The sequence below is a fragment of the Miniopterus natalensis genome, chromosome 19 (genome assembly GCF_054644295.1).
Source record: "Miniopterus natalensis isolate mMinNat1 chromosome 19, mMinNat1.hap1, whole genome shotgun sequence".
NCBI classification, from domain to species: Eukaryota; Metazoa; Chordata; class Mammalia; order Chiroptera; family Miniopteridae; genus Miniopterus; species Miniopterus natalensis.
Genome location: NC_142099.1, coordinates 6,179,799 through 6,207,035, shown reverse-complemented (window position 1 = coordinate 6,207,035; position 27,237 = coordinate 6,179,799). Strand labels below are relative to the sequence as shown.

Below are 27,237 nucleotides of genomic sequence, written 5' to 3'. Positions count from 1 at the left end.
TAGGCCACTTCTTCCTTCTGCTGTTGCCCCTGGCGGTGGGATTGTAAGAGGCAAGGAGCCCTGTCCCCTAAGATGGGCAGAGGAAGATGTCATGAAAGATAAGAGTCAGATTCTTTCAAGCAGAGCTGGGCCTCAGTCCAGCCCCTCCCCCAGCATCCCAGGGTGTTCACACTCAGACACCAAGTCTCTGCTCAGCACCCCCGGGCCTGCTCGCCTGGAAAGGTCAGTCCCGCAGTGGTATTTGAACACATGCCAACAGCACGTGTTTATCTCTAGGGTCAGGCTTTCCTGTTGGTGCTCAGGAGGCCTGGGGGGAGCTGGAATGGGGTGGGGGTAATGGCTGCTGGCAGCCACAAGGGGTGGAGGCATGAAGGCAACGGGGACATAGGCCCCACCCTCGGGAGGGTGATGTGATGATGTGGCAACGGGTTTCTTTTCTCACATCAGGATGAACTCTCCAGCTCTTCTGTTGCCAATGGAGATGAGATGGCCACTGCCTCACCCAGGGGTGGGCCTTCGAGAGCTCTCTAGGACCTGATGGGTGGGGTGGGCCCTCCATGTGGGGACGTGGGTCTGGAGCCAGGAGAATGGCAGTGTTTCCATTGTTTTGTTCAGGATCTAAGCTCTGTTGGGGCGCAGCTGGTTCTGCCTCTCCCTTCCAGCTTAGTCATCAGTGCCAGGACCCTCGGGCTCTGGCAGTGGGACAAAGGGGGCCACCCTCCCTGACTAGGCTGGGCAAACCCCAAGAGTCTAAAACCCATAGACACCATTTCCAGGAGCTGCACCATCTCCCTCAGGAAAAGTACCTCCATACATTTCTCCCCATCAGCAAGGGGCAAATGCTGAGATGCCACCTGAGGGCCCCCCACAGCCATGGGGTGACATCGGCCTTCTCAGGGGAAGGAGCAGGAAGGCTGCAATGGCCCAGCATCACGGAAGGACTTCAGAGTTGGCCCGTAATTGTCCTCCGACGTCCCATAGGAACGACACAGTAATAGCGCCTGTCCTGACTTGCCTGGGGCCTCTCTTTCGAGCAGTGCACTGAGATTACAGTCATGGATTTTTTTTCTTGCCATCTGCTTGAAAGTGGATGGATGGAATGCAACCTGGCTTTGCTGATGACATATACTTGATCTCTACGATGGATTCCTCTTGTCCTGACTTCACACACCATTGTCAAAGTAGAGGTTTGTGAGGACTACAAAAGTGTTAGATTCACGTAGGTTTAAACCGTAAGCAAGGGAAACTGAGGCTAGTAGAAGGAAAGCATATGCGCAGTGTCATCCTGTGTTGTCAAGAATCCGAAGACCTGCCCCCCCAGTCCTAAGTTCTTGCCATGAGATCAGCCTCATCTCTTGAATTTTTGACTGCAGCCACCCTCCTATCTTCCGGAAGGAGTCCAGTCCCCAAACTCTCAGGGGTGGAGAAAACCTGGGCTTAAAATTGATTCTGAAGGCTGTTTCAACCACAGACCCGCACAGGTTTACTCAGTGTCACAGTGGGCGAAGCTCGGCCCTGGGGTTGGGAGCCCCCTTTGGGGTCTTCTGTGTAAGGCTTCCTTCCTCCCGGCCAGGCTCTTTTTTTTATCCCAACACCAGAGGATCCAACCAGAACTGGTTCAGTGGGCTGGAGACAGCAGCTGCATCCTTGGGGGTGGCTCCCACTCTGAACACTCCCATGTCCCGAGGAAAGGAGCCCCTTGGGATCTCCACTCACAACTGCAAGGAAGCCAGAAGGTGGGGACGAACTGGCTGGGCGGCCTCCAAGAGAGCAGAATAAATGTAATTCCAGGCTGTCAGCAGGCATTGGAAATGCCTGAGCAGGTCACCCAGGGATCCTTCCTGAACAGCGACCTCGAAGGGAGCCTGGGCATCTGGGCTTTACAAGAGGACATCCAAACGCAGACTTTGGACCAGGTTGTGACCACCTGCACCTCTTCTTTCTTCCCTTTATCACTCAGCTACCGTCCACCGGGCTCTCAGGGCTAGGCCGAAACATGTGGGCACATCCACTAAAACTGAGGACCTGAGAGGTCATCCGACTGGACTCTGCAAAGTCCTCACCTGCTCATTTTTATTCCCCTCCCCTCTCCCTCACCTTCCAATAGGAAGCAGAGGTGGCGCTCGGCTGACACGGGTGGGCTCCGAATGACACCAAGCCTGCAGTCTCTCTCTCTTCGCGCCTTCTCCGGGTGTCTTCGAGGTTCTGTCTCGCCCAGAGACCCCACATTCTGCCTGGGGCACACTTTCCCCGTGAATTGCCTTGGAACAGCCGGCCCCTAATTGCCCTAATGACTCTCGGGCCGTGCCACACCGCCCCCCGCGGGCCAGGCCGGGTGGCGCTGCGCCTGGCTCGGAGAGAGACCTGCGGCCCGGCGCGCAGGGGGCCAGCGGGTGGATCCGAGCTCAGAGGCAAGGAGCGCAGGCGGGTCTGCGGCTCCCCTCGGCTCGTCTGTGGAGCCCCAGGGCCTGGCCGGAGCTCGCACACCTCGGGTGCCTGTTGAATGCAGTCGGAGCGTCTTTGAGCCCCTCTCCCTTCCCCAGCCTGACCGAGCGCTCCCGAGTTAGGATACCCGAGGCCGCCTGGGTGCTGGGCACGAGAAGGGCCTGCTCCCCCACTCCCTGCCCACCTATTGAAAGCAGCCCACCCATTACCCCACTTTATGTTTTCGTAAAGAATCACTACCTGAAACCACCGTTTTGGGGTGTGTTTTTGTTTGTTTTACGCTTTCGTCTCATTTTTCGCCTGCCCCCGCCCCATGCGCGTTCTTGAGAGCAGAGACCTGGCCTGTCCCACTCGGCATCCCCAGACCTACGGCCGGGCAGGGAGGGGGGTGGCCGAGTCTCCAGCGCGTTAAATAATGAATGGACCGAGCGGGCTGCGCTGCTCCCTCTGCTCCTGCGCCAGCAGGGGGCCGGGAGGACCCCGCCCTGGGAGGTGGGGGCAGAGCCACCTCCGGGGGACACAAACAAACAAACAAAGCGCTGCGGAGAGGCGGAGCTGGGGGTGGGGGGGCCCCTTTCTGATGGGAGTTCGGCGAAGGGGGTTGACACGACGGCACCCAGCCTCTTTCTGAGGCCTCTACCCAGCGCCCACCCGTAAGACGCGCCCCCTCATGGTCACCAAACGGGGCTCACGTGCTTGGCCGGCGGGCGTGGGTACAGTGGGGCCGCACTACGCCCCCCGCGTTGCTGTCCAGGACCTGCTGTCCCCGGGGCGGCCTCCCGAGGAGCTGCGGCCCTCGCCAAGCGCACCCCCCCGCGGCCGGGTCTCTAGTGGGCGCCCAGCCTGCCCCCCGTGCTCTCTTCTGATTGGCTGGAGGCGTCCCCCCTGCGCGCTCATAGGCTGGCGCGCTCCTCCCTCCGCGGCGCGGGCCGCGCGCAGCCCGCAGTCGGGGCAGCGGCTCCAAGTCCGCGAGCTCCGCTCGGCTCCGCTCCGCGCAGCTCGACGCGCGGGTCTCGGGGTTCAGGAGCCCGCGGAGCGCGCGCCTTCGGCAGGGCTGCTTTTCCCACCCTGGACTCTCTGGCGGAGCCGAGCCCGGCAAATGGGCGCATGAGGAAGAAGAGCGGGAAAATGGATTGCTATTTGCGCCGCCTCAAGCAGGAGCTGGTAAGAGTGGAGCGCGCGCCGGGGCGGGCTGCGCCCCCGACGGGGACCTGGCGCCGCCGGACCCCGGGAGCAGGGGCGCGCGCGGGGGGAGGAAGGCCGGGGAGAGCGGGGACGCGCACCGGCAGGCGGAGGGCAGGGCCTGTCCCGAGGGAAAGGAGCCGCGGGGAAACTTGAAGCAAAGATTGTGTGAGAGTGAGGCCACGCGAACAAGTGACAGAGACCGAGCTAACCAAACCCAGACCGAAGGGTTCCAGGGAACCCGGCGGAGGAGAGAGGGCGCGCACCGAGGCGGAGTGGGACCCGGACGCCCGCCCAGAAAGAGCGGGATGCGGTTGGGGGGGCTGGTGTAAAAGGTGACGGGATTAAGCAAAGAAAACAACCTCGTAGACGCAGGAAAAGCAAAAAAGAGCGGGACGCGGGTGCCCGGCTTCTGGAGCGGCTCTGGGCCATTTGGGGCGCGCGGAGCGGGCGGGGCGCTGGGGAGGGTGCGCGGGCCGGATCCCTGCCCTGGGCAGGTCAGCCGGGGACCGGTCGCTCGAGGGGAGCTGGCACCGCCTGGGGCCCCCGACTCTGCCGGGCTTTGGCAGAGCTGCCGCGGCTGCGGGGGCCCGCTGGGCCGGCTGTCTGCCCGGGCTTGCCTGCCAGCAGGGGGGGGCTGGCAGCTGGAACGGCGGGGGAGGGCCCTGCGGGGGGGCGGGGCCGCCTGGCAGATCGCGAGCGGGAGCTGCGGAGGCCCAGCCAGATGTCAGGCCTGGGCTTGGGGCGAGCCGAGGGGGCGCGCGGGGCCGGGGCGGGGGCGCGGGGCCCGGGAGGAGCAGCTCGGTGCGGCGGGGGCGCGCGGTGCGCAAGCGAGGGGACGAGCGCCCGCTTACACTGCTCGGTTGACTCCCGCTGACCTCATGCGCCTCCACCGCTACCTGCCACCGCGGCCCTTCAACCCCCAGGACCCAGACGGAGCGTCAGCCGGGCTCTCTCCTGCCCTTGCCTCTGCCTCTTTCAGGCCCTTTTAGTGTGTTTCTCCGGGAGTCCACCTCTTCTCAGCCTCACTTTCTCTCTCCTCCTCTTACTTTTCAGAGCCAGGGGCACCCAGGCTCACAACAGCAGCCCTGGATCCAGAAAGTGCCAGCCCTGGGCTCGCGGTTCCATGGCAGCCTCTCCCCCTCCTGCCTGCAAACTCTGCACCCTTCCCGCTGGGGAGGGAGCTGGGAGCGCAGGTGTTCCCAGTGACGCTTCCTGGTCAAGTCACCCAGGCGCTCTTCCTGTCTGTGCCACCCCTGCCTTCTTGTGGTGACAGTCAGATGGGAAAGTTACTGAGAGAAATGCTTCGGTGAGGGGCAGAAGGGTCTCCTCCATCACGCCACTCCCAACCACTTTTCGCATGCTTCCCCTGTCCCTTTGGGGTGGCTGGCCCAGCCCACGCGTTCCCAGTTCTGACCTTTCCCATGCTTTGTCCAACAGCAGAAAGGAAGGTCAGGGCCATCACAGATAATGCCTGGAGTCCAAGGCCCATGCTGAGGAAAGAATCTAACAGAACCCTCCTTTTCATGCTTGGAATCTGGGAGCATGCCACCCACCCCAGATCTGCCTTAATACAGGGTTTGTGGGTGTTCCTGGCATGGGCTCGAATTTTAAAATCCTCCTGATTTGCATTTTTTGCAGCACCCTAGGTGGGAGGTGCTGAGGGGAGGAAGGCAGAGTCCGTGGGCGCCAGGAGAATAAAAAAGGCAATTAGGACTCTGCCCTGAGCTGAGCTCCGGTCTTGATTTGCGCCGTCTCCTGCCAGCGACTGGAGCCCCTGGTCCCCAGGAAGAGGAAGGGGAGAGGCTGAAGTCACCCAGGTCCCCATTAGCTTTCATTTGGCCCTTTGTCTGAGCAGCTTCAGCCTTTGACTCTCTTGGAGAGGAAGCCAAATGCCTGGCCTGGGGCCCAGAATGACACTCAGATGGGAGAGCTCTGCACCCTCCCTACCGCCCCCATGGGGCTCCACCCCCAGCCCTGTGCCAGTCTGCCCAGAAGGGAGACAGCGGGGTGACAGGCAGAGCTATTAGAGTCTCATTCACTCCCTGACACCTCAGTCCAGTGCTTAAGAGTTGCTAAGCCAAATCTCAGTGCCTCAGTTTCCCCAATGGGAGCAAAGGAGAAAGCAGAGCTGAGTTAGCCCAGGCTCAGCCCTTTGGTTCTTGTAAGGGCTGTAGGGACTGAATTCAGTGCAGCTTGGTTGTGGCTGGGATAGGAAGGTGTTGGCTTATTTATCCACCAAGTCTGCAGTGGGATGGGAAAGGCACGCAGTTCATGTCAGAGTCTGAGTGTGTGTGCGCGTGTGTGTGTTCATCCAGCCAGATCTCTCCTGCCACCCAGGAGGACTGGCTTTGCAGAGCGTGCCCAGGAATGGCACTTGTGGAATATCAGTCAAGTTCCACATTTATTCCACCAAATTCCTTTCCAGCCCTGCAGACACTGTAGGTTAAACCCGCTAGCAAAGGGAACATTAGCGACTGTGAAACGGTCTCTGTCCGGGGTACTCTGCGCTGCCCTCCTACATCCTGGCCCTGTCCTTGGCCCAGAAAATCTAGACAAGAAGAGTCTGTTCCTGAAAACCAAAGTAGCAGAATTTCCCAATTTCTTTCTACAGTGCAGACCATTTGCACTGTAATGAGTGAGCATGGGGGGGGGGGGGTCGTTGGGATCCTGGCTCAATTTGGTTAATGTCTAGAGAGCTGGCCCTTTGGCCCTGCCTGGAAGGGGACGGAGGATCGTGTTTCAGGGATGAAATGTGGCAGGAGAGTAGCAGCAGCTGACAGGCTTCTTCATTAGGTCGAGGGGCTTGGGGGCTGCAACTGCTCAGCAGGGAACACATCTCTCCCCGCTCTCCGCTCCAGCCGCCAAAGAGGGGCCCTGCCTGGAACACAAGGCCTTGGGACCAGCTGTTCCTAGCACACCGCTCTCTGGAGGACTTCTAACAAAGGGGTAGACAGGGCGCACGGAGGAGGCAGATGTAAGATGCTCACAGGACGTTCCTCATGAGTTCAGATCAGTATAGAGCAAACAGTGCATAAAGACTGAGCAATGGGGCCCCTTGAGTTCAGCCAGGCTGGGAAGGCTTCCTGGGGGAGGAGGAGGTTGATGGAGGAAGGTCCATCCTAGCTGAGGCATGGTGAACCAGGAGAGGGACTTCTCCCAGGCTGGGGATTGTCAGCCTAGGACAGAACGTGATGTTCCTCGAAGGTAATTAGCTAGGTGCTAGTGGCCACAAGTTCAGGAGGTTCTGGCATCTGGAGGAGGTCCAGGGCCTAAAGGTAAAGTAGAGAAGGAAAGATGGTGATAAAGGAGGTACAGCAGGAACAGCCTTCAGCCCTTGGGGCAAAAGAGCAAATGTCCTGAGGCAGGTGGAAGCTCTTGCAAAGGATGTCACAGTGCAGTTTCCCTGGATGTTTGGAGCCGGGGCAAAGAGGAGTTTGGATGAGACAAAGTGGGGTGCGCAGCGGGAAGAGCTTGGGTCTCAACTCAAATCCTGGCTCTGTGTGACCCTGGCAGATTACTTAACCTCTCTGGGCCTTGGTTCTTTCATCTGTAAAATGGGGTTTTAAGAATACCGACTTCATACAGCTACTGAGAAGATTAAATGACGATACAGGGAAAGTGCCTCCCCGACTGTATGTCCTTAGCTTGTAACATGGTGCCTGATGTGGTAGGCAATTGGTCAACTCCTGATGATGGACGATCAGATTGGTGCGCTCGAGTCATTCATTCCTAGATCACACTTACTGAGTTCCTACTATGTTTAATGCACTTCACCAAGCACTAGAGCTATGGTTATAAACGTAAACGACACAGATCCTGCCCTCAGGGAACTCGCAGTTTAATAAGAGAGGTAATAACATTTATCAATAACATTTTTGACATGACAGGCATATAATGTATTATGTCAATTTAATGCCAAAGCAACACTAAGAAGCTGCACTTCCATTATTGCTGCTTCATAATGAGGAAGTTAAGTGACTTGGCCAAGGTCATAGAGCTGATTAGTGGCAGAGCTAGGATTCGAATCCAGCCAGCCTGAGTGCGGACCTGTCTTAGCCAGGGCCCGGCTGCAAGCCTCTGACACAGATGGAGAATGTGGGCTTGGGAGAGGCACCGTTCAGGGCGCTCAGAAGGAAGAGATGGCCTGCAGCTGGGGATCAGGGAAAACTTTGTGAGCTGGACCTTGGGGGGTAAATAGGGATGTGAACAGGAGAAAAACAGGTCTCCAGGCAGATAATGAAGCAACATGAGCAAAAGGCACAGAGACGCAAGTTACGGGGTTGTTTGAAGACTATCTGGCGCACACGTTGGAAGACTCACTTGAGTTTGGCCAGAACATAGGGTATGTGCCAAGCAATAGTGGGCAACGGGGCTGAAAGTTGCTGAGCGCAAACGATGGGGGCCCTGAATGCCACGCTGAAGTCTGGCCTTTTCTGTCTGCATATAGAGCCGGATGATCAGAGACACGCCCTGGGATCTAGAGGTGGTATGGGAGGGAGGCGGGGAGAGAGGAAACTGAGGCAGGAGGAGTTAGAAGGCTAGGAGGAGAGTCCACACAGGCTTTCAGGTGTATGAAAGCCTGAACGAGGAAGGTAACTTCTTGAGGTCCCTCGGGTGCCCAAGAAACTTGATTGACTGACTGCCATGAACAGGAGCTGAAGCTGGGCAGGGAGATGAGCTTGGTGACGGGGAGAGCCCAGCTGAGGGGCGAGATGGGCACCTCTCTCTGTCTGCCTCCTGCCGGAGCACATGGCCCCCAGCAGATGGCTCAGTTGGGAGAGTGGACTCATCCGTTTCATACTTCCTCCCTTCTTCCCCAGCCTCCCTCTCCGGCTCTTGGCAAATTTTCTACTTCACCTTCCTGTTGAGTGGTCCAGCCAAGGGCAGGGGGCTGTGAAGGTCCCATTCACTGGGCTGGAGAATGGGCCGCTTGGCAAAAGCTGGGCTCTTCCTATTTCCGGCCCTGACCCTCCTTGTGGCTTCCAGAGAGGCTGAAAGGCACTGTGTGGGGAGCCTGTGAGTAATGGGGGTGGGGAGCCAGGCAGGGCACGCTGCCAGGCTCAGGGCAAAGCTGGAGCCTGTCGAAGGATTCCGGCTGAGCTGGGAGAGGGCGTGAGATGGCTGGCTGGAGGGCACAGCTGTGGGATCCGTCGGGGGCCTAAGAGAGGGCTTGGGAAGGCTGCCGAGGATGCTGGGGTCCCACTTTCCCATCCCCACTCTTTGGGCACCACAAAGTGCCTGGGGGCGGACACTGACCACGGACAGCTGGACCCCATGCTACGCCCTCGAGGGCTCAGGCCTGAAGGTCCAGGATGCTGGGGTCTGGCTTCCCAGCAGCACCATCCCCTCCAGTCCCAGGCAGCCAGTCCCTCTTCCCCTCCGATGGTTTAGTGAAGGGGCTCCTTCGTGGAAATGAACTGGGTTGAGTCTTGGCACCCCTCCAAGAATTCATGTTCTCCTCCCTGTGTGATGGTGACTTTGCACGTCCCACTGGCCACCCTGGTCTCTTCACAACAGTCCCACGAGGCTGAGAAGTCAGGGGTGATGGTGACATGGGAAGCCTGCTGGCTTTGAGTCAGGGCCAGGCTCGGGTCGGTCCTCCCACGAGTCTGCCAGAACCTCAGGCAGTAGATCAGCGTCTCCACTGGAGGCGCTCAGGGAGGCACGGGGTGACGCTGAGATGCAAAACTAATTCAGAGAGTGGCCATCTGCTTCTGGCAAGTGAGATGCATCTCATCTAAGTTCCTATATAAAAGCATTTACATAAGCAGTAGACTTAAATAAAATGCTAAACAAGAGACTAGGCTGTATGGAGATATGGTGAAAATCACGAGGGAAGTCTTGGGAAGAATGTTGGGGAAACACCGAGGGAGAAACTGAACCTCTCAGCTCCCAAGTTCCGAGTCCATCGAGTGGGGATAACTCCTGCCAGCCTCCCGGGGTCACTGTGGTCAGACCTGGCCGTGGACGGGGAGGGCAAGTGCTACTGCCCACGTGGGAGGGGTTATCATTTTATAGACTCAGACCCGAAGCACAAAAGGTTGGTGAATCTGCCCAGAGTCGTGTGGCTGAGGTCAGCCCGACCCTGGCCGGGTCTCAGACCACACACAGCCGGTGGCTCCTCGCGATCCCAGGAGGATGCCTGGCAGCGTCCAGCTCTGATATGGGGGGGAGCCCGGGCTGTAGTGAGAGACACTAAAGTTTGACATGAAGACAAATTTCAGAAGGAAACACGCGAAGGCTCAGGAGGGGCTGGGAGTGGGAGATGGACCGTGAGGTGGGTGGATGGATGGTAGGAGCATGGGGAGACGTTTTGTGGCCTTTCTCAGAAAGGCTTCTAACCACCGTCTCTGGGATGTGAGAGAAAGAGCTGTTCTCAGCAGAGCAGAGAGGCGGCTGGTCACTGTTCCCACTCACACTGAGCTCGGTGTGCTTTGGTCCCTGTTCCGAGGAAGGACCTGAGGCCTGGGCGGCCAGAGAGGAACTCCGCCCTCCAGCCTGGAGATGGGGACTGAGCACGGATAGTTTGCAGCTTGGGGTCTCCTCTTAGGTGGCCCCCTCCTTTGCCCCCACCCCACCCTCTCTCCTCCCTCTTCTGTTCCCGAGGCAAGAGAAGCCCTGGAACCCGAGAAGGTCCCACGCTCTGGACAAGACAGCAGCTTGCCCCTGGCTCTCCTCCTGGGGTGACATCATTCCCCTCAGGGTTGGGAAAGGCAGCTGCGTCTCAGTCAAGACCCAGCTGATGCTCCTGCCTCCGTTTCCCACACTCGGGCTTCCTTCTCCCGTTCGCCCCCTTCCATGTCAGCGCCCCACAGCTGGCCGACCGAGCCCCCCGGCGACGGGCAGGAGGACGCGGGGCTTCCCCTGCCTTCCCCTCTCCGTCCGCTGTGTGGGGCGGGGGCCGAAGAGGGACAGCACGAGAGAGGTTTCTGCCGGGTCAGACCAGGTGGAGACGGAATCCGGTCATTGCTCTGCGTTAAGGTTCACGGAGGAAGAAATGTCCTGGAAGTTCTTGGGAAGCCTTAAATTAAGAGAACAGCCCCAGTTCACCCCTAGGCCGCTCATGATGGCGAACTACCTCACCTGATCGCTTCGGGCTGTACGGGGCACGAAGTCTCATTCACATTTTAGAGAATGGAGAAAGTAAAAGACGGAATTTAAATAACCTGCCGGATCACACCGCTCTTACCTGGGAGAGGTGGGGTTTGGGCCTGTTCCACTTGTCTGCAGAACCCAAGATCACAGGCAACACAGAATAGCCTTTCCCATAGGGGCGTCCTTTCGGCTCTTGTTTATTAAATGGGGCCTCTGTTTCATGCGCAGCGCTGAGTGTGTACATACCCACACGTTCATTCTCGCTGGAAAATGGCACAGAATGTCAGCATTATTTCTTAAGGATTTTTCCACACTGGAAGAGATTGAATGGGGTCATTTCATTCCTCCCACTGCCTCCGACTGGACTGCGTTCAGCCTCTGGAGGAAGCCTGCAAGCTCACACTCCTTGCCTCTTGGCGCAGAGACCCTGAGGTCTGTCGCCGACTCTTTCCCCCTGCGCAGTGAGGTGCCGCCCGAGGGCAGCAAGCAGTCTGCAGGGATAATTTGGGGTATTCAGCGGTACTCAATGTTTTACGGGTGCGGAAAAAGCGCAAGGTGCTAGCGAAGTTCTGGGGAGACATAATGAAGTCCAGCCCCTCCCTCAATCAGTAGATGCTCAATAAATGTTGCCTGAGTGGCTGAGCATTTAAACACCTAGAGGAGCCTGGCCAGCATGGCTCAGTGGTTGAGCATCAACCTGTGAACCGGGAGGTCAGGGTTCGATTCTTGGTCAGGGCACATGCCCGGGTTGCAGGCTCGATGCCCAGCAGGGGGCGTGCAGGAGGCAGCCAATCAATGACTCATCACTGATGCTTCTATCTGTCCCTCTCCCTTCCTCCCTCTGAAAGAAAGAAATAAAAACATTAAAAAAACCACAGACTCCTAGATGAGCAGGGGCAGGAGCAGCAGCAGCAGGACCGCAGGGAAGAGCATTGTAAGCGGCACAGAAGAGGTCAGACAGGAGCAAGGGGAAGGCACATGGGAGTGGAGATACGATTGGTGAGCGCCACGGTCAGAGGTGTGCGCTGGTTAGACTGGTCTGGGGGCTGGAAGGCCTCCAAGGAGGCGTCTGCGTTTCAGGGGATGGAAAGGCAGATGCGAGACATCTGGGGACAGAAACTGGGGTGGTTGGGTGGGAAAGGTAAAAAAAGGTAAAAATGAGGTTTCAGGTTGGGGCGAGGAGGAAGGTGGTATGGGGGAGGCAGGGGCAGGAATCTGGAAGTCAGGAGCAGTTTGCCAGGAAGGAGCCTTGGTGACTTAGGTTGGGGGCTCAGTGTCTCTTCCAACTCTGCCCTGGGTTTCCCCTGAGGAAGGGGTCAGGGAGGTGGAGGCCAAAGAGGTCATCAGAGCGAAGGGCCACCAGTAAGCCAGCTGCCCCAGAGGCTGTGTCTCTTGCTGCTGCAGAGGCCACTCCAATGCCACGTGCTTGCCAAGGCAGTTGGCAAATCCCAGGGCTATCAGGGCCCCAGATCACCACTTCTTGCCCTGTCTTGGGGAAGATTACAAGTGTGGATATTCCCCACTCAGCAAAGGCCTCTCGGCCCCCAGGAACAGTTAGTCCCGTCTTAGTTCAGCGGGCTCTGGAGATCCTGCCCCCTCCCCTGCCAGGGCCAGGGCCAGGGCCAGGGCCAGGGCCAGGGCCAGGGCCAGGGCCAGGGCCAGGTTGGCGGGGGAGGGGTTGACCCTGCAGCCTGAGAGGGTCAGCGGCCTGTGCCGCCTTGCGGAGCTCTGTGCCTGTTCCCCCCCAGCCCTCCAGCCTCCACCCTGGGCTTAGCTGTGTGCATTAGGACAAGGCTGGGAGGTAAGATGATCCCCATGGGTCTCTGGGGGGCTTAAGAAACAGATGGTCCCCACACAGGAGGTTTGCTGTTGGTAACCTGAGCGGATCTGGGGAGGGAGCTGGCGGGACCCAGGCAGCTTGGGCTCGGGGACTGGAACCTCATGAATGTTATCAGACCAAGCATCCCCTGCCCAGCCTCCAAACTCGGCCCTCACCCAAGTCAATCTCTCAGCCCTTTCCAGCTGGCACCTGGGACTCGGGCTTTGGACACCCACAAAGGGGCTGGGGAACTGGCCCCCAGTGTCCCCGCTCTTGGCTGGGGCGGCAGCGCCAAGTGGGCCAAGAAGGCAGGAAGGGCACTGGAGCCAAGTCCAAGAGCAGCTGGGAGACGACAGGTGTTCAGAGGACTGGGAAGAGCTGGGCAAGGGTTTCCCCAAACAGGAGCTTCCTGGCCTCCTGGTCTCCCCCCTGACCAGCCAGATGTGAAGAGCAGCAGCGAAAGGAAGCCCCAGCCTACCCTTCTCTCGGGGCGCCTGAGCTCCTCCTTTCCCTGTGGAGCGCGGAGCAGCCTTCGAGCCCAGCGCCTCCGCCGGCGTCCCGAGTGCTCGGTAGCGAGGACTGTGGCGTTGGGGGAGAGATGCGCCGCGTTTGAGTCCAGCCCTGGGACCTCGGGAGAGTTACTTCACCCCCCCCCCCAGGCGAACTCATTTGTTTAGATGAGAACAGTGATATAGAAAGACGAAAGGAGAGGATGCCTGTAGAGTCCTCAGCACCATTCCTGTTACATAGTTAATACAAAGTGTCCTTGTCCCTGTCGTGTCACGGTCGTCATCTCAGGGAGGCTCAGAGGAGGGGGAGGGAAGGACGGAGGCGTTTTGTCCAGGGCACGACACTGCGCACCCCGCCCTGGTCTCCGCCCACCCCTTACTGTGTAACCTTGAGCAAGTCACTTCTGTGCCTCAGTCTCCTCGTCTGTAAAATGGGAACGACACTAGTCCTCGGGGGGTTAAATAGTGCTTCTGTACACACACCCGTGGAGTGAAGGGCGGCGCCCGCTGCAGCAGGCAGCTGCCATGAATGTTAGTCCTCTTTGCAGCCACCCGGTGCCAACGTCCCTCCTCTCCCGGCTCTGGCCTGCGCTAGGTTGTACAGATGGGGGGCCGAGGCAGCTGGAATGACACTGGAGGTGTGTGTGCAGGGAGGGGGCCAGGTTCAGGGCCAGCGAGGGGCAGCCCTCCTCGGCCCCCTGGCTCACTGGCCCTGTCTTCTCTCTCCGCAGATGTCCATGAAGGAAGTGGGCGATGGGCTGCAGGACCAGATGAACTCCATGATGGGGGCGCTGCAGGAGCTGAAGCTCCTCCAGGTGCAGACGGCCCTGGAACAGCTGGACATCTCAGGGGGCAGTGTGGCCCCGGGCTGCCCTGAAAGCCCCCGGACACAGCTGGAGCCCCCGCCCTGGGAGGGCGGCAGAGGTGCCAGGCCTGCTGTCCCGTCCCCCTCCAGCCAACCTTCTCATGGGAGCAGCACCAGGTGTCCGTCCCATCGGAGTGTGTGTGGGAGGGATCCAGCCCTCGGACCCAGGACCCAGCCCTCAGAGCACCAAGGCTGCGTCCCGCAGAGGCCAGAGCTGGTGGAGGCAGACGACTGGACCTCCACGTTGATGTCCCGGGGCCGGAATCGCCAGCCTCTGGTGTTGGGTGACAACGTTTTCGCGGACCTGGTGGGCAACTGGCTGGACTTGCCGGAGCTGGAGAAGGCCGGGGAGGCGGGGGCGCCCCGCGCGGAGAGGGCGCCGCCCCGGGAGCTGGGCCGCAGGTTCGCGCTCACCGCCAACATCTTCAGGAAGTTCCTGCGGAGCGTGCGGCCCGACCGCGACCGGCTGCTGAAGGAGAAGCCAGGCTGGGTGACGCCCGCGGCCTCGGAGCCCCGAGCCGCGCGCTCGCACAAGGTCAAGAAGCGGGGCCATTCCAAGGGCTCGGGACGGCTCCCCTTTCCGGGCGCGGGGGAGCCCAGGCGAGCCGAAGCCACTTCCCCGGGCTGCCCCAAGGCCCTGGACACCCCGCCCTCCGGCTTTGACATCAACACGGCTGTGTGGGTCTGAACCCAGGGGACCGAAAGCGGACTGGACCCCCGGGGCCATCCTGGTGCGGGTCCTGGGCGGGAGGGCAGCGGCTGGCGCGGCTTTCAAACGCGACTCCAGGCTCCTTTTCCCAGAGAGGAGGCACAGTGTCTGGAGCGGGACAGGCGCCTGTGGTTGGGAGAGGCTGTGACCGGCTGTCTGGCTGGGGAGGCCAGTGTGCGTGTGTGTGTCTGTGTGTGTCTGTGTGTCTGTGTGCACGCATGGGCTCACACTGCTCACTCTGGGATAGAGGTGACAGCAGGGGGTGTTGGGGGAGGAGACCAGGAAATCCTGACTTCCTCACTGCCCCCCAAAGACCTCAGTGGAACATTCTGTATGGATCAGGGCGCCTGGCCTCAGGTTCCCCAGAGAGGCCCCCAATAAAGACCTCGTCTCTCCCGTCCCCATAACTGTTTGCTTCCCCAGCAAAGCACTGCTGCAGGCACAGGAATTAAACCCCGGCCCTCCTGGGAGAGGAGCAGCAGAGAGACAAATCCCCACCCCACCTGTTCCTGCTGCCTTGAGATTTCAGCGGGTACTGGATCCTGAAAAATGGCTGGATAAGTAAAGGCATAAGGGATACTTGGGGAGGCCCCTTGGCTTCCAAAGGCACAGGGACGATACTATAGCACCGGGAAGCATTGGAAAGCCTTTTCATATCCATTATTCCCTTGGTAAGTGAGCAAGTAGGAAGGTGGTATCCCCACTGTCCCGAGGAGGCGCTATCTGTCCAAGAACACACCGGTGGCAGGTCCAGGACTGGCTGAGAGCAGCTGGCCCTGCAGTCACGCACTCGCCTCCCCAACACCCTGTCGCAGGCCCGGAGCCCCCACCCAGGACACAAGGGCTTGTAAAGTCTCCAGTAAGGCCAAGGTGTGCCCAGATGACACAAGCCCTCAGTGTCAAACTCCTAGCTCCATCCCTGGCCTCACTGCTGCCGCATGGTCAACAGCCTCATCTTCCCACCTGACCCAGAACCACCCCGGTGGGGAGGGCCCCAGGCAGCAGCTCAGCTCCTGCAGCCTGGTGGTGGCTGTGGTGGCGCGTGGCCCAAGAGCAAAGCCACCCCAGGCAGCCACCAGACCGCCTACTCTGGCACCCAGAGCCCGCAGCCCGGGAACAGACAATGCACGTCCCCGTTTGGGCCGAGCCAGCCTCGGAGGGCACACCCTCTCTCCTCCCCTCGCCCCTCCCGCCTGTCAGCTCTCAGCCTGATGGGATGTGACAGCTGCAATTAGAGGCAGGACGCCTTCCTGCCCTCAGAGCATTAAGAGCAAATTGGAGAAGAAAAGTAACAAGAAAGGCTCTTCCTGGGCCCCCTGGAGGAGGTGGGGTGGGGCTTGGAGTGAGCAGCTCCCTAGTTCTAGTTGTGGCTAGGTTAGGGTCACTTCCAAACTCCCACGCAATCAGATGGTAGGTGTGTAGTTTGGGGTGGCGGAAGCTACAAGAGGAAAGGCTATATATGTATTTATTTTCATTTTTTTTGAGAGCTCCCTATTTGCCGGGCAGTATGCACATGTCCTTGGAGCTTCAGAATGCCCCTAGAGGGTACTGTTTGTCACCCTCTGAGGACTGGAAGCAGAAGGTCGTCTGGCTCTGAGACTGTCTTTTCCACTCTCCCTGGTGTTTGCCAACGAAGCTCGCCCTTCGGGGAGGAGCCTGCCCTGCCTGCCCTGGGTCTCCCCCCAAACTCGGGTATTTTAGTCTTGGGGGAAGGCCCATTGGCTGTGGCTGCCTTCGGTGGTGGCGGTGATGTGTGTGTGTGTAGAATGTGTGAGTGCGAAGATTCCACTTCCTAGCTCCCTGAGTCCTGAGAGGAGAAGCCATCCAGCAAATTCTTCAAGAAGGCGCCAGCACCAATCAGGAACGATTCTGCAGGAAACCAAGTCACCTCTTGGCTGTTCACCCGTGACGCCTCTGTTTTGTGGACCCATCGCAGCAACTCAGACCGATCGAACAAAACTTTAGGAACATCTCCCAAAGGCAGGCATCGCGGTAGAAACTAAGAACAAGCAATGGAAAGGACCCAGTTCCTGACTCGCGGGGGGCCCAGTGGGAAGAAAGAAGCAATGGCAACCCACCGGTTAGCCAGGAAGATTCAAGGGAATGAAACCCGTTTTAATTTGGGTGGGAACAAAACAATCAGGAGTGACTTTGCAGCGACGTCACTGATGGGTGTCGGGCACCTTCGTGTTCCCATTTCCTTCCCACCTCGCTCTGGAAGTGGCCGCTGTTACTCTTTCGCAGGGAGAGGCTCAGAGAAGTTAACTGGCCCAGGGTCGCAGTGGCGGAGCTCCAACCCGAAACAGCCCAGCCTTGTGCTCCTCACACGACCCCACAGGCTGTCCACATCTGCCCCAAGGCCAAGTCAAGGGGAACAACACCCAAACCTGTCCTCACAGGACCCAGGCGTGGACAGTGAATGGACCGCTGACCTCGCTGGGGAAATCTGCCCGGGTCTTGATGGGGCTGATGTAATTGATGCCTCCTCACCATGTCATGCTTTGCTAATGAAAGCTTATGGCCCATTCATTTACCCTCCATCATTTTTCCTTTCCCCTCCCCCTCTGGGCTCCTGCTGTGCCTGCGACCCTGATGGAAACTGTGTTTACTGAAGCTGGGAGAAGGAGGCATTGCGAGGGCCAGGAGAGTGTAGGGGTGGGGAGCTGTGTGATTAGGGGGTAGAGGTAGTGGAAGTAAGCAGTGAGAAACTGACAGCTTAATTCTGCCCCTGGGGCTCATTTTGTGGTTAATTAGGACATGCAAATAAGCTGGAAGCTCATTTAATACCCTCCCTGGCATGGGGCTCTGCCTCACACCTGGCTTGCTTCCCTGGCAGGTACAGGGCCCCACTGATCGGCTCAGGCATCTGCTCGGGGCCCCACCTGCTTTGTGGCCCTGTGGCCAGAGTCTGTGCCTATCCGTGCCCCCTGACCAATAAGCAGGAGCTGGAAGAGGCCCTGCTGGGTATGGCCAGGCCTGCCTGGTCCCCCTCCTGCCTGTCTCTTTCCAACCCTTCACACCCAGGACCCCTCTGCCCTCAAGCACTTCCCCTGCACCCGCCCCTCAGGTTGAGATCTGGACCCCAACTTGCCCTGAGGAATAGAGACCTACCTGGTTCAGCTCTGTCCCCACCCCATGCCCCTGCCCCCCCCCGGCACCCTGCAGGGGAGGGGCTCCTCTGTCTTCCCCAAGTCACAGGAACATTTCCTACAGGGCCCCATAAAAGCCAAAGCATAGCCTGTCCCTCTGGGGAGCAGGGGCCTGTATCCTCAGGTGACTTCCCCACCAGGGCTCCTAAGGTCCTTCTGCCGGTGCCATGGCCTGAGCACTGGATCTGGAGTTGGACAGACAGAACGCGAGACCCGCCCCTGCGTGAGCCCAAGCATGTGGCTGGACCTCCAGGAGCTTTGTTGTTTTCGTTGGTGGAACAGGGATGGTGCGGGGCTGCCATGAGATTTAAAGTACAAGATGTGCCCATGGGTTAAACACACCATCTGTATATTGAGCGGAATGTGTCGGACTCCCTGACCTTCAGTTCAGGCGCTAACCACGGGACCTGAGGCAAAAATGCTAAAAAAAAAGCTTTCTCTGAGCCTTGTTAAAAAATGTATACTGGCTCTATTACCTCACAGGATGTAGCCAGGATCAGAGAAGACAATAGGTGTGGACGTGTTTTTGTATAGTGTAAAAATACTACCCGTTTACAGTTTTCCATGGAAGGATGGTGTGTGGGGTGGGGGTGGCCGCAGCTTGGGCTGCGCTCAGAAATGGGCTTGAGGACCCCACTGCCTGAGGATGGGCTCTGGGGGGCACCCCACCCTCCTGAGCCCAGCTCTCCCTCCCGGTCAGCCCTCGGTCAGCCCTCGGGCCCTGGGCCCTCACATTCCTGGCAAGGACTAGAGTTGAATGAGCCAAGTCCTGATGGTTTTGAGAGGAGTCAGGCCTCTGCTCTAAGGCCTCAGGGGCTGGAGTCTCTGCCAGGCCAGTCTTTCCCTCCCCAGCCCCAGCCTCCCTGGGGACTGATGGCCTAAGGGGCTTGTGGCTGTCCTCCTGGAATCCACTCCAAGGGAGGGGATGCCAGGCTAGTGGAGGGAGGCACCCGGGAAGCCTGCCCCCCATGACAGGTCTCAGGGCTCTGGCTGTGCTGCCAGAGGAAGGGCTATGGGCTAGAAGAGCCTAGAAGATCCTGGGCTAACCCTCACCCTCACCTTCACCCTCACCCTGACCCTAAAGGGCAGGGGCGGAGCCTCAGCCTGCAGTCCCCCACTTGGCACTACTATGAGCTGCCCCTGCCTCTCTCTTGCCTCCCCTAGCCGGTCCCTGGGGCAAACAGGGTGAAACCTCTCCTCCAGATTCCCTCTGAACCTGACGGACTGACTTCCTGCCCCTGTCCCTGTGCCTTCAATCCGTCCCCACCTACCCCTCTACCTGCCACCTCCAGGCCCAGATACACCCCCCACTTCTGGCCCAAACACGCGCACACACACACACACACGCACACAAGCCTCACAATGAAGTCAGCCCTGCCAAGGTCCCGAAACCCCGGGCCCTGGATGGAGAAGGCAGCGGGATCCCCGGCTCCAGGTCTCAGGCCACAGATGCCACGTGCCGTGGGTTCCACTCCACAGAAGCCATTCCCTCGATATCCCCTCTGAGCACATCTGCCCCGTTCCAGGGACACAGGACTCACCGGCCAAAATTATCACCTGGTGTTCTGTCCGCCTGCCCTTCGCCCTCTGCCCGCCACGCCCAGCTCTGGGCTGTCCACCTGCCCCTTTGTGCCCCTCGTTTCCTCCACCTGGCACAGCAGATGCCGCCCGCCCCCAGCCTGAGGCACCTCTGGGCCGTTGCTATGGGGGGGATGTGTCCCCATCTGAGGGAAGAATCGGGTTTTGTTTCCTTGTTCCCCGCTCTGCACATGTCACCCCCCTCCGGGCCTCCCTCAGCCCTTCCTCCTCTGCTCTCCCTGACCCGAGGCCCCAGCCCGCAGCTGCGAGGAAGTGCCACCAGGTCTGGGGACAGAGGCAGTGAAGGAAACATCTGAGATCCTGTGACCTCATCCTCCGCATTTGCCTGTCTTCCCGGGGAGCCTGGAGGCCCCCCGTGTGCCTGGCCCCGACCGCAGGGCTCACACCGTCACTCATGTGCGTGCCTATCGTAGGCTGCGCACCCCCAGGGCAGCGACTGCTCCCTCCTTCCCCGTGAATCAGCCCCGAGCCAGGGCTGTCAGTGAGGCCTCCACTCCTCAGAGCCCGCCGGGGGCTGAGCCTGGGTGAGACCAGCAGCCGAGGCTCCACGGCTGCCTCCGGGGCCCACGGCTCTCCCCGCTCTTCCGCCCACTCCCAGGAGGGGAGCTGCTGCCAGTCACTTTCAAGAGAGCAGACGGACTCTGGGTCCCCAGCCCCACCTTTCCAAATGGCTGTGCAGGCCCCTCTGCCCCGGCCTGGCACTGGGGCCTCTCCACAGGCCAATCCAGTCTAAGGCAGGCTGTCCCCACCCCTCCTGCCCAGCTCCCTGTCCCTAGCACAGGCCCGTCCTGGCACAGGCCCTTCGGATGGTCACAGGCACTGGTCACCCGTGTCTGCTCGATCCCAGGTGGACCCCAGTTGCCATCCCGGAGGACATCACCGTTGCCCCAGCCTCCAAGTCTCTCCTTTCTGCTCACCCCCTCTGCACCAGGCCCCCTGACCCAGCTCGTCTCCCTCCTTTTTGGCAACAACTTCTGGCCCCCGACTTGCTCTGCCCTAGTTTTTCCTACCCTGCCTTGCCAGGGATCCCCACCCCTCCTGGGGACACTGAGTCTGCCCAGTTCTCCCTCCGCCATTGTGAGCCTGGAGGGCCAGGGTGGGGCAGTGGGGAAGGAAGCTGAGAGCTGGGTGTTCAGCGCCTTCCCTGCCTCCAGCCGCACTCCTGGCCGCACTCCAGGCATTGTCTCCCCGGGGCTGAGGGGCCAGCGAGGCACCAGGCAGACATCACTGGGTGGGAAAGGGGAGGGTGTCAGGCACACATTTGTGTTGTTGTTAATCCTTACCTGAGGACATTTTTTCCACTTTTTTTTTTTTTTTTAGAGTGGAAGGGAGGGAGGGAGGGAGAGAGGGGAAGAGAGAGAAACATTGATGTACGAGACACGCATCAATTGGTTGCCTCTCGCACACACCCCGACTGTGGCCTGTGGCTGGGGACTGAACCTGCAAACGAGCTGTGTGCCCCTGACCAGGAATCAAACCCGAGACACTTTGGTGCATCGGCTGCTGCTCTAACCACAGAACCACACTGGCCAGAGCCACACTTTTTTTTTTAAAGCCCCAAAAAAGCCCCAAACCAAAAAAACAGCAGCTCTTCCAAATAAGGCAAGTGAAGCAACTAAAATTGCTACAGGCTCAGCTCCCCGAGCCAGAGGTGCAAAGGCTGGTAGCTTCGTCCCCTCCACGCGGAGCCTCCCTCCAGCCGCACCACCGACAGCCCGGGAGCTGCTGATTGTCACAGGGAGCACAGGCCAGACGGACTCAGGCAGGTGTTAGGGTCCCTGATCTGAGTTCCGAGCATCTGTTCAGATAAGTCCATTTATATCCCAGAAAGTAAGCGGTGAGGCTCTGCATCGGTGGTCTCAAGGGCCCGAAGAATTCCAAAGCTTGGCCTTGGCTTCGGGACCCTGCTGGGAGGGTAGAGATCAAATATCTTCTTTCAACTTCTCCTTTAAATGTGTGGGCTCCCCGGGAAGGCAGGCAGGCCCCCTGCCCAGTCCGAGTTCCCAGTCCTTCTTTCCAAACTGGGAAGACTGCGTGCTGAGCATCCCCTAAGCCTGGTGGCTCTTCAAACCCCTCAACCCATCGGACCCGGACCCGGAGAGAGACTAGTGACTCAAAGGGTAAGGTGATCGGGGCCACTGTCGCTTTCCTCTTGCCCTTAAGGCCTGAATGATGGGGTCTTGGTGGGGAAGCTGGCATCCACCAAATAGGGGTGGATTTAGGAAAAGCCCCTCTCACCAGCCTTCTCAATCGATGGGGCATATCCCCTGGGAAGGGCCAGAAGGCTGCTGTCTGCGCTGACAGTAGAGAGAAGTGGGGAGGGGGAAGGTTCACTGCAGGCCCGGTAGGTGCCAAAGCTTCCGAGGGCAGCGGAATCATGCCCGGGGAGCGGAGGGCTAAGGGCAGGGAAAGGCTTTGCTCTCATCTAACATCTCTGCGCACCCAGGCATCAGTGCCGGTTCTGTCTAAACTGAGCCATTTGGGGACGGCCACAGCCACATGCGGAGACCATGTCCCCGAGGGGGGAATGGAGTGAGGAATGAAGCTGGGAGTGAGTCCGGGGGAGTGAGCGACACTCATTCTCATTCTGATCAGCCCTGAAATGTCCCCCTGCCGGCCCTCTCCAGGTCTCACCTAGGCGGCCGCTCTCCCTAGTCGCCTGGTTTAACCTGCTGGGCTGTTGACCTGCCCCGTGGCCACGCGCGACGCGGCCCCGCCTGCTCCTCCGGACACTCGAGCGCCGCTTCCCGTTGCCCGCACTTGCCTGTCCCTGAAGCCGCCCGATACTGGTCCTCTGGGGAAGCATTTCAGACCTCCCAGGACCGACGGCACCTGCCTCCTCCGTCTCCCCACGTCCGTAAAGGTCTGTGCACTCATCGGTCCGTGCAGCGCGCCGGCCGCCCTCCCACTGCGCCCGCGGGCTCCGAGCGGGCCAGCCCCCCACTTGGTGCGGGGCCCGCTCCGTCCACTCCGTCCTCGGTGGAGCGGTCCCGCCACCCTGACAGGCGGCCGCGCTTGGCCTCTCCAAGGCCTGCCTTCCCACTCCCTCCTGCTGCAGACACTGCCCCCGCCACCGAAGCCCACCAAGGTCGCCAGAGGCCTCCGGGCCCTCCTTTGCCGAGTCTTCTTCCTCTCCCGACCCGCGGTGGCTCCTGCCCCTTCTGTCTGTGCTCGACCCTCGTGATCCCCATTCACCCCCCTTCCTAAATACGGCCCGTCACTCCCGTCCGGACCTCCCCCCCTGAATCCGACTCAGCCGGTCTCCTGCCTGGTCCCTCTACAGCTATTCTCAACTCAACGGCCAGAGTATTCCTGGTGGCAGGTGGAGCCACATCATGCCACATCCTTTGCCGAAATCCTTTCCACGGATCCCACTCAGAAAAATGCCGAGGGAAATGTGCCCGCTACCCAATCCCGCCCCACTGCCCACTCCCCCTTGCTCACTGTGCTCTGCCATGTAGCCACGCAGGCCTCCTTGCTAGTCGCCCAACATGCCAGGCACCCGTCCCCCTTATGGCGTCTGCACAGCCCCTTCCACTGCACGGCCCCCCCCCCCCCCCCGCGCAGCACAGGCTGCACATTTCAGCTATTCATGCAAACAGGACCGTCCGTGAAACCTAAGCCTCCCACCCACCACATCCCTCTGTCCAGCGCTCCCGCCCCTTTAAACCGCTTAGCTGTTCTCCACAGCGCTCATTACACACGCACACTCGGGGAAGGATCTGCATTTGCATTTTCACCGCCGTGTCTCCAACGTGCGGGTCAGCATCTGGCACACGGCAGCAGCCCCATAAACACTCGCCGGCAAGCCCGTAAGGATCGCGCCTGGTTCCACTTTGTAGGCCCTACAGGAACTTTTACAGTTAAAAGCACGCACAAGAACTCACATGGTTAAACTTAAAAATACATGCACTGAAAACGACAGGTCAAAGTAAGAGTCACGTCACTGCTTCAAATGGGAAGGTTTATTAAGGTTTTTCCTCAAGAGGACAAGCCAAGCCCATGCTTCTTGAGAGAAGCAATTAGCACGAAATGTATGTCACACCGTGGGCCCAGGCCACAGGAGGCGGCTTCTTAACAAGCCAGACAACTCGCACCCCGGCCTAGTCCCCTTCTAAAGCTGGTGTTAAGATCTGCAGAACAGTCCACGCTGCCTCCCCAGAAAACAGAACTAGGCACCCAGCTCAGTCTCCAGCCGCTCTCAAGGAGAATATTTGAGCAGACATGGCATTAAATAGTGGGCCACACAGTCAACAAACCCCCGAGGAAACTGGCAAGAGTCCGTGCTCAATGCAATGTCTGTACTGCATTTACAAGGGCAACTTGCATATTTTACATTTTTGGAGGAACAGAAATGCTAGAAGCCGGGTGGTTAGCCTGCCTCAAAGCTTATATTCATTCCCTCCCTGCCAGATGGGCTCTTTCCAGGCCCCGGAGAAGCACCCAAACCAGGCTGCCCTTTTAAGCTTGGAGCTGAGCCCACTGGGGGCTATTTCAACACACATTTAAGTAGCACCTTAGTTAACTACAAGACCCAAATAAAATAAAAGGTTATTTTGCAAGTAATTTCCCTCCAAATACCTGACGATTTCTTCAGTCTGGTTTCACCACACTCACAATTTGTACCAGAGTATTTTATGTCTCCTAAGAATCTCCTTACACAGGAATCACTGAGGTAAACTTTCTTTCTGTCCCTCAGCCCTGAAAACAAAACTCGGAAACTTGGGCCGACCAATATTCCCGAGGACAACCAGGCAGAACAGTTGAACCTGGGCAGGTCCAGAAAATGAAAAACAGCTCCAGATCAGGTAACCTGTTTTAATCAAGTCGGTAATAAAATGAAGATCAGTATCTTCTCAAGGATTAGCTTTTGCCAAGTCCATTCTAACCTCAAAGCAGCAGGCTGAGTACATGGTGCCCCTTGTGACAGCAGATCGAGGGGCCAAACAGATGAGCTCAGAGTCGCAGGGGGAGAGAGGAACACATTTGTGTTTCTCCAAACATCCCGCAGGGAACTAGCCCCGTGGCCACCGCTGGGTAACGACAGCGCAGACCTGATAAACTGCTGATGATCTCCCGGCCCACTCGGACGGCAGACCCGTGGGAAGGCCCCGATGCCTCTCTGTGAGGCACAGCGTTCCTAGAAATGGCTGGAATCCGTACTGTGAATTCAGCGCTTACGGAAACGTTAACTGATACTGAAGCTCCCCCTAGTGGAGGGCGGGATTACAGCTACATTATGTATTCACTTCATTTCTAAAACGAACAGTAAATTGTTTGGGGGCACCACTAAGCCACTAAAGTTATTTGTGTGTCAGCAGAAAAAGCTATCAACAGTGACAGCAAGCCACCTTTAAATTATATAATCCTCATATAACCAAAGCCATCATACTTTAAATAGCTAAAAATACTAATATAGGGCCAGTTCTTGGATATTGATCATGAGATTTATGTAACATTAAAGACTTTTTGAGCTATAAAAATCTACCTTATTTTCAGGCACCCTCCCCTCTGGAACTGAGGCTGAGGAGTTCACACAGGGACAGTACAAAAGCACACCTGTCCCACCTTTCCGTCCTGCTCAGCCACGGCCGGTTTCCTGGGTGGCAGTGCCTGTCTGATTTCAGCTGGGCCCACCCTGCACACAGCTGTGTGGCACACGGGCATTTCTCTTCAGTCCTACCTCTATCCCAGGGTGTGACAAAGGAAGCCAGTACCTGTCACCCTTCTCTACCCTCGTTCTAAAACAGAGGATGCCAAGTTTATGCTACTGCTCAAGCACACTGTAACTCGGAGTTATCTTATTTAACGATCTCTACTTAATCTGGCGAAAAACTACATAGTCTGTGTCACAGGTAACATTCAGAAATTTTTACTCGTTTATGAGATGTCTATGATTTTAAGCTCAAGGGAATGTCAGAGGTGAGTTTTAAAGCAGAATGAATTTAAGGACCTTAAAATATGCTACCCTGACCTGGACAGACTGGCCCTAATGCTTCACTTATTTATTTTTTAATTTATTGCATTTATTAGATTTGGCCCCTGAATCCCAGACATAAGTGTAAGTGGATCAATAGGAGGTAAAGTATTAGGTAACTAAGTTTATTAGAAACTGAAAAGAATACAATTTCCAATTTTGTTTTTACAACACTTGAACATTTGCTCAGGTTGGTCAGAGCTTACACTTGAAATCTGAGTTGAAATTTCAATTTCATAACGGACGGGCCGGCTGACCACACCCCCGGAGTCTCGGCGCGGCGTGAACACTGCCTCACCTGCAGCTGCGAGCCAGCACCTAGATCCCTGAGCAACGGGCGGCCTTCCTCGGTCTGGTCTCCTCCTAACGGTGCGGGACAAGGCACGGGGCTCCCTAAGCTTGTCTCTTTCCTTCCCCAACACTGACTGGCTAACAAGCGCTCTGCTTGACCTCTATGGAGAATACACAAGTCATATCACCCGCGGTCCATGTCCTACTCAAGCCCCATCTTTTGTAAAAACTGGGAAAAACTGGGAAGGAGACGAGCAGCCCTCTGCAGCCAGCTAAAATGATGGCTGAGCCACCTTTCCCAGACCACCGCCGTTACGCTGCTTTACAGTCAAAGGAAAAGCATCCTGCACCCACTCACACCCACTCCTCATGAGTCGTCATCTATCAGAAAGCAAATGGGAACAATTTTACATGACGTTTCATGGGTGGACTTATACCCACAAATTAACAATGGCAAAAAGATTCCCTCGATGAAATTACAAGCCATGGAAGATTTGCAAAAGTTAAACCCTGATACAGTATTAAACTGATCTTTTTACATATAAAAATAATATACAGTGGGATATTTTATTCAATGAGATACAATCTTTAAGATCAAGAGAGAATATACAAAACTACTCTATGTAGTCCATTGTATGTCACTGTATAGTAGGAATAAATAAATCTAGAACAGACAGTGCCAGATCTGTTCGTAGAGAAACTACCAGTTACTTGGGGTTTCAAGCCCAGTGCTCTGCAGGTTCCAGGCAGAAAGGAGCTGCTTGTTGCATTTAAAACGATGTGGTCATTATAAAATAAAGTCCTTAAGTCTATAAACAATAACAAAAACACACAAACCAAATGAAAATGTACTAAAATTTAATCATTCATAAAAGCTGTAATTTAATCTGACAGTAAAACACAAGAAGCAATATTAGAGTTGGTTTAGTATATTATATATTTTAGCTTTGAAAGCCATAGAAATCAGTTATCCCAGTTTTTTTCCTATAAAAGACCCATTTTTCCAAAGCATTATGCACAAACAATTTTAATTAGAATATAATGACAGAATGATATTTCATAATTTTTAAATATAAAATGAAGTCAATGACTCAAAAAAGTTATCTGCTGTAATGAGTTTGGGGGGGAATTTCATCATCTGTATCATTACAGACATAAGTATAATAGTTCAACATTTTAGTGCCGGGCAGGGGGAATCATGATAAAAAGGTCAATATGAAATCATTGGATTATAGTAGCAAGATCTAACTTCTGAAATGCATCCATGCTCTTTTGTATAATCATATTAGAGTCAAGTATATTTATTTTCACATCTGTTATAACTGCTATTGCAAAGGAGAAACACTATTGTCTTATTTTCCGAGAGATATACACAGAGCAATTTTTTTTTTCTCCAGGGAACTTGTGCAAACCAATATAAGATCTAAATTCTTCACATAATATATAAAACAGGAGAAGCCTCTTCAGATTTATTTTTTGAAGTCTGGAATGCTGGCACTTTCCAATTAGGCAACAGTTCTTCATTCCTGTAATCTAGAACAATGAATAGATACAGATTATATATTATGTATATAATTAATCTCTCGATGTCAGA

At 57.1% G+C, this 27,237-nt stretch overlaps 2 protein-coding genes across 5 annotated transcripts in view; one reads left to right on the top strand and one right to left on the bottom strand.

The window, feature by feature from the left end:
• The first annotated feature begins 3,430 nt into the window (after window positions 1-3,430).
• Window positions 3,431-14,697, top strand: INKA2 (inka box actin regulator 2). Its single transcript, XM_087827809.1, has 2 exons — window positions 3,431-3,609; window positions 13,785-14,697. The coding sequence occupies exons 1-2, from the start codon at window positions 3,553-3,555 to the stop codon at window positions 14,604-14,606; spliced, it is 879 nt and encodes a 292-aa protein (XP_087683935.1). The 5' UTR covers window positions 3,431-3,552; the 3' UTR covers window positions 14,607-14,697.
• Window positions 14,698-25,456: 10,759 nt separating this feature from the next.
• RAP1A (RAP1A, member of RAS oncogene family) overlaps window positions 25,457-27,237 on the bottom strand; it is a 46,394-nt gene continuing 44,613 nt past the window's right edge. For all 4 annotated transcript variants that reach the window (XM_087827949.1, XM_087827948.1, XM_016223397.2 and 1 more), the window contains one exon: window positions 25,457-27,176. The gene's annotated coding sequence lies outside the window, so the exon portion shown is untranslated. The remainder of the gene's footprint in view (window positions 27,177-27,237) is intronic.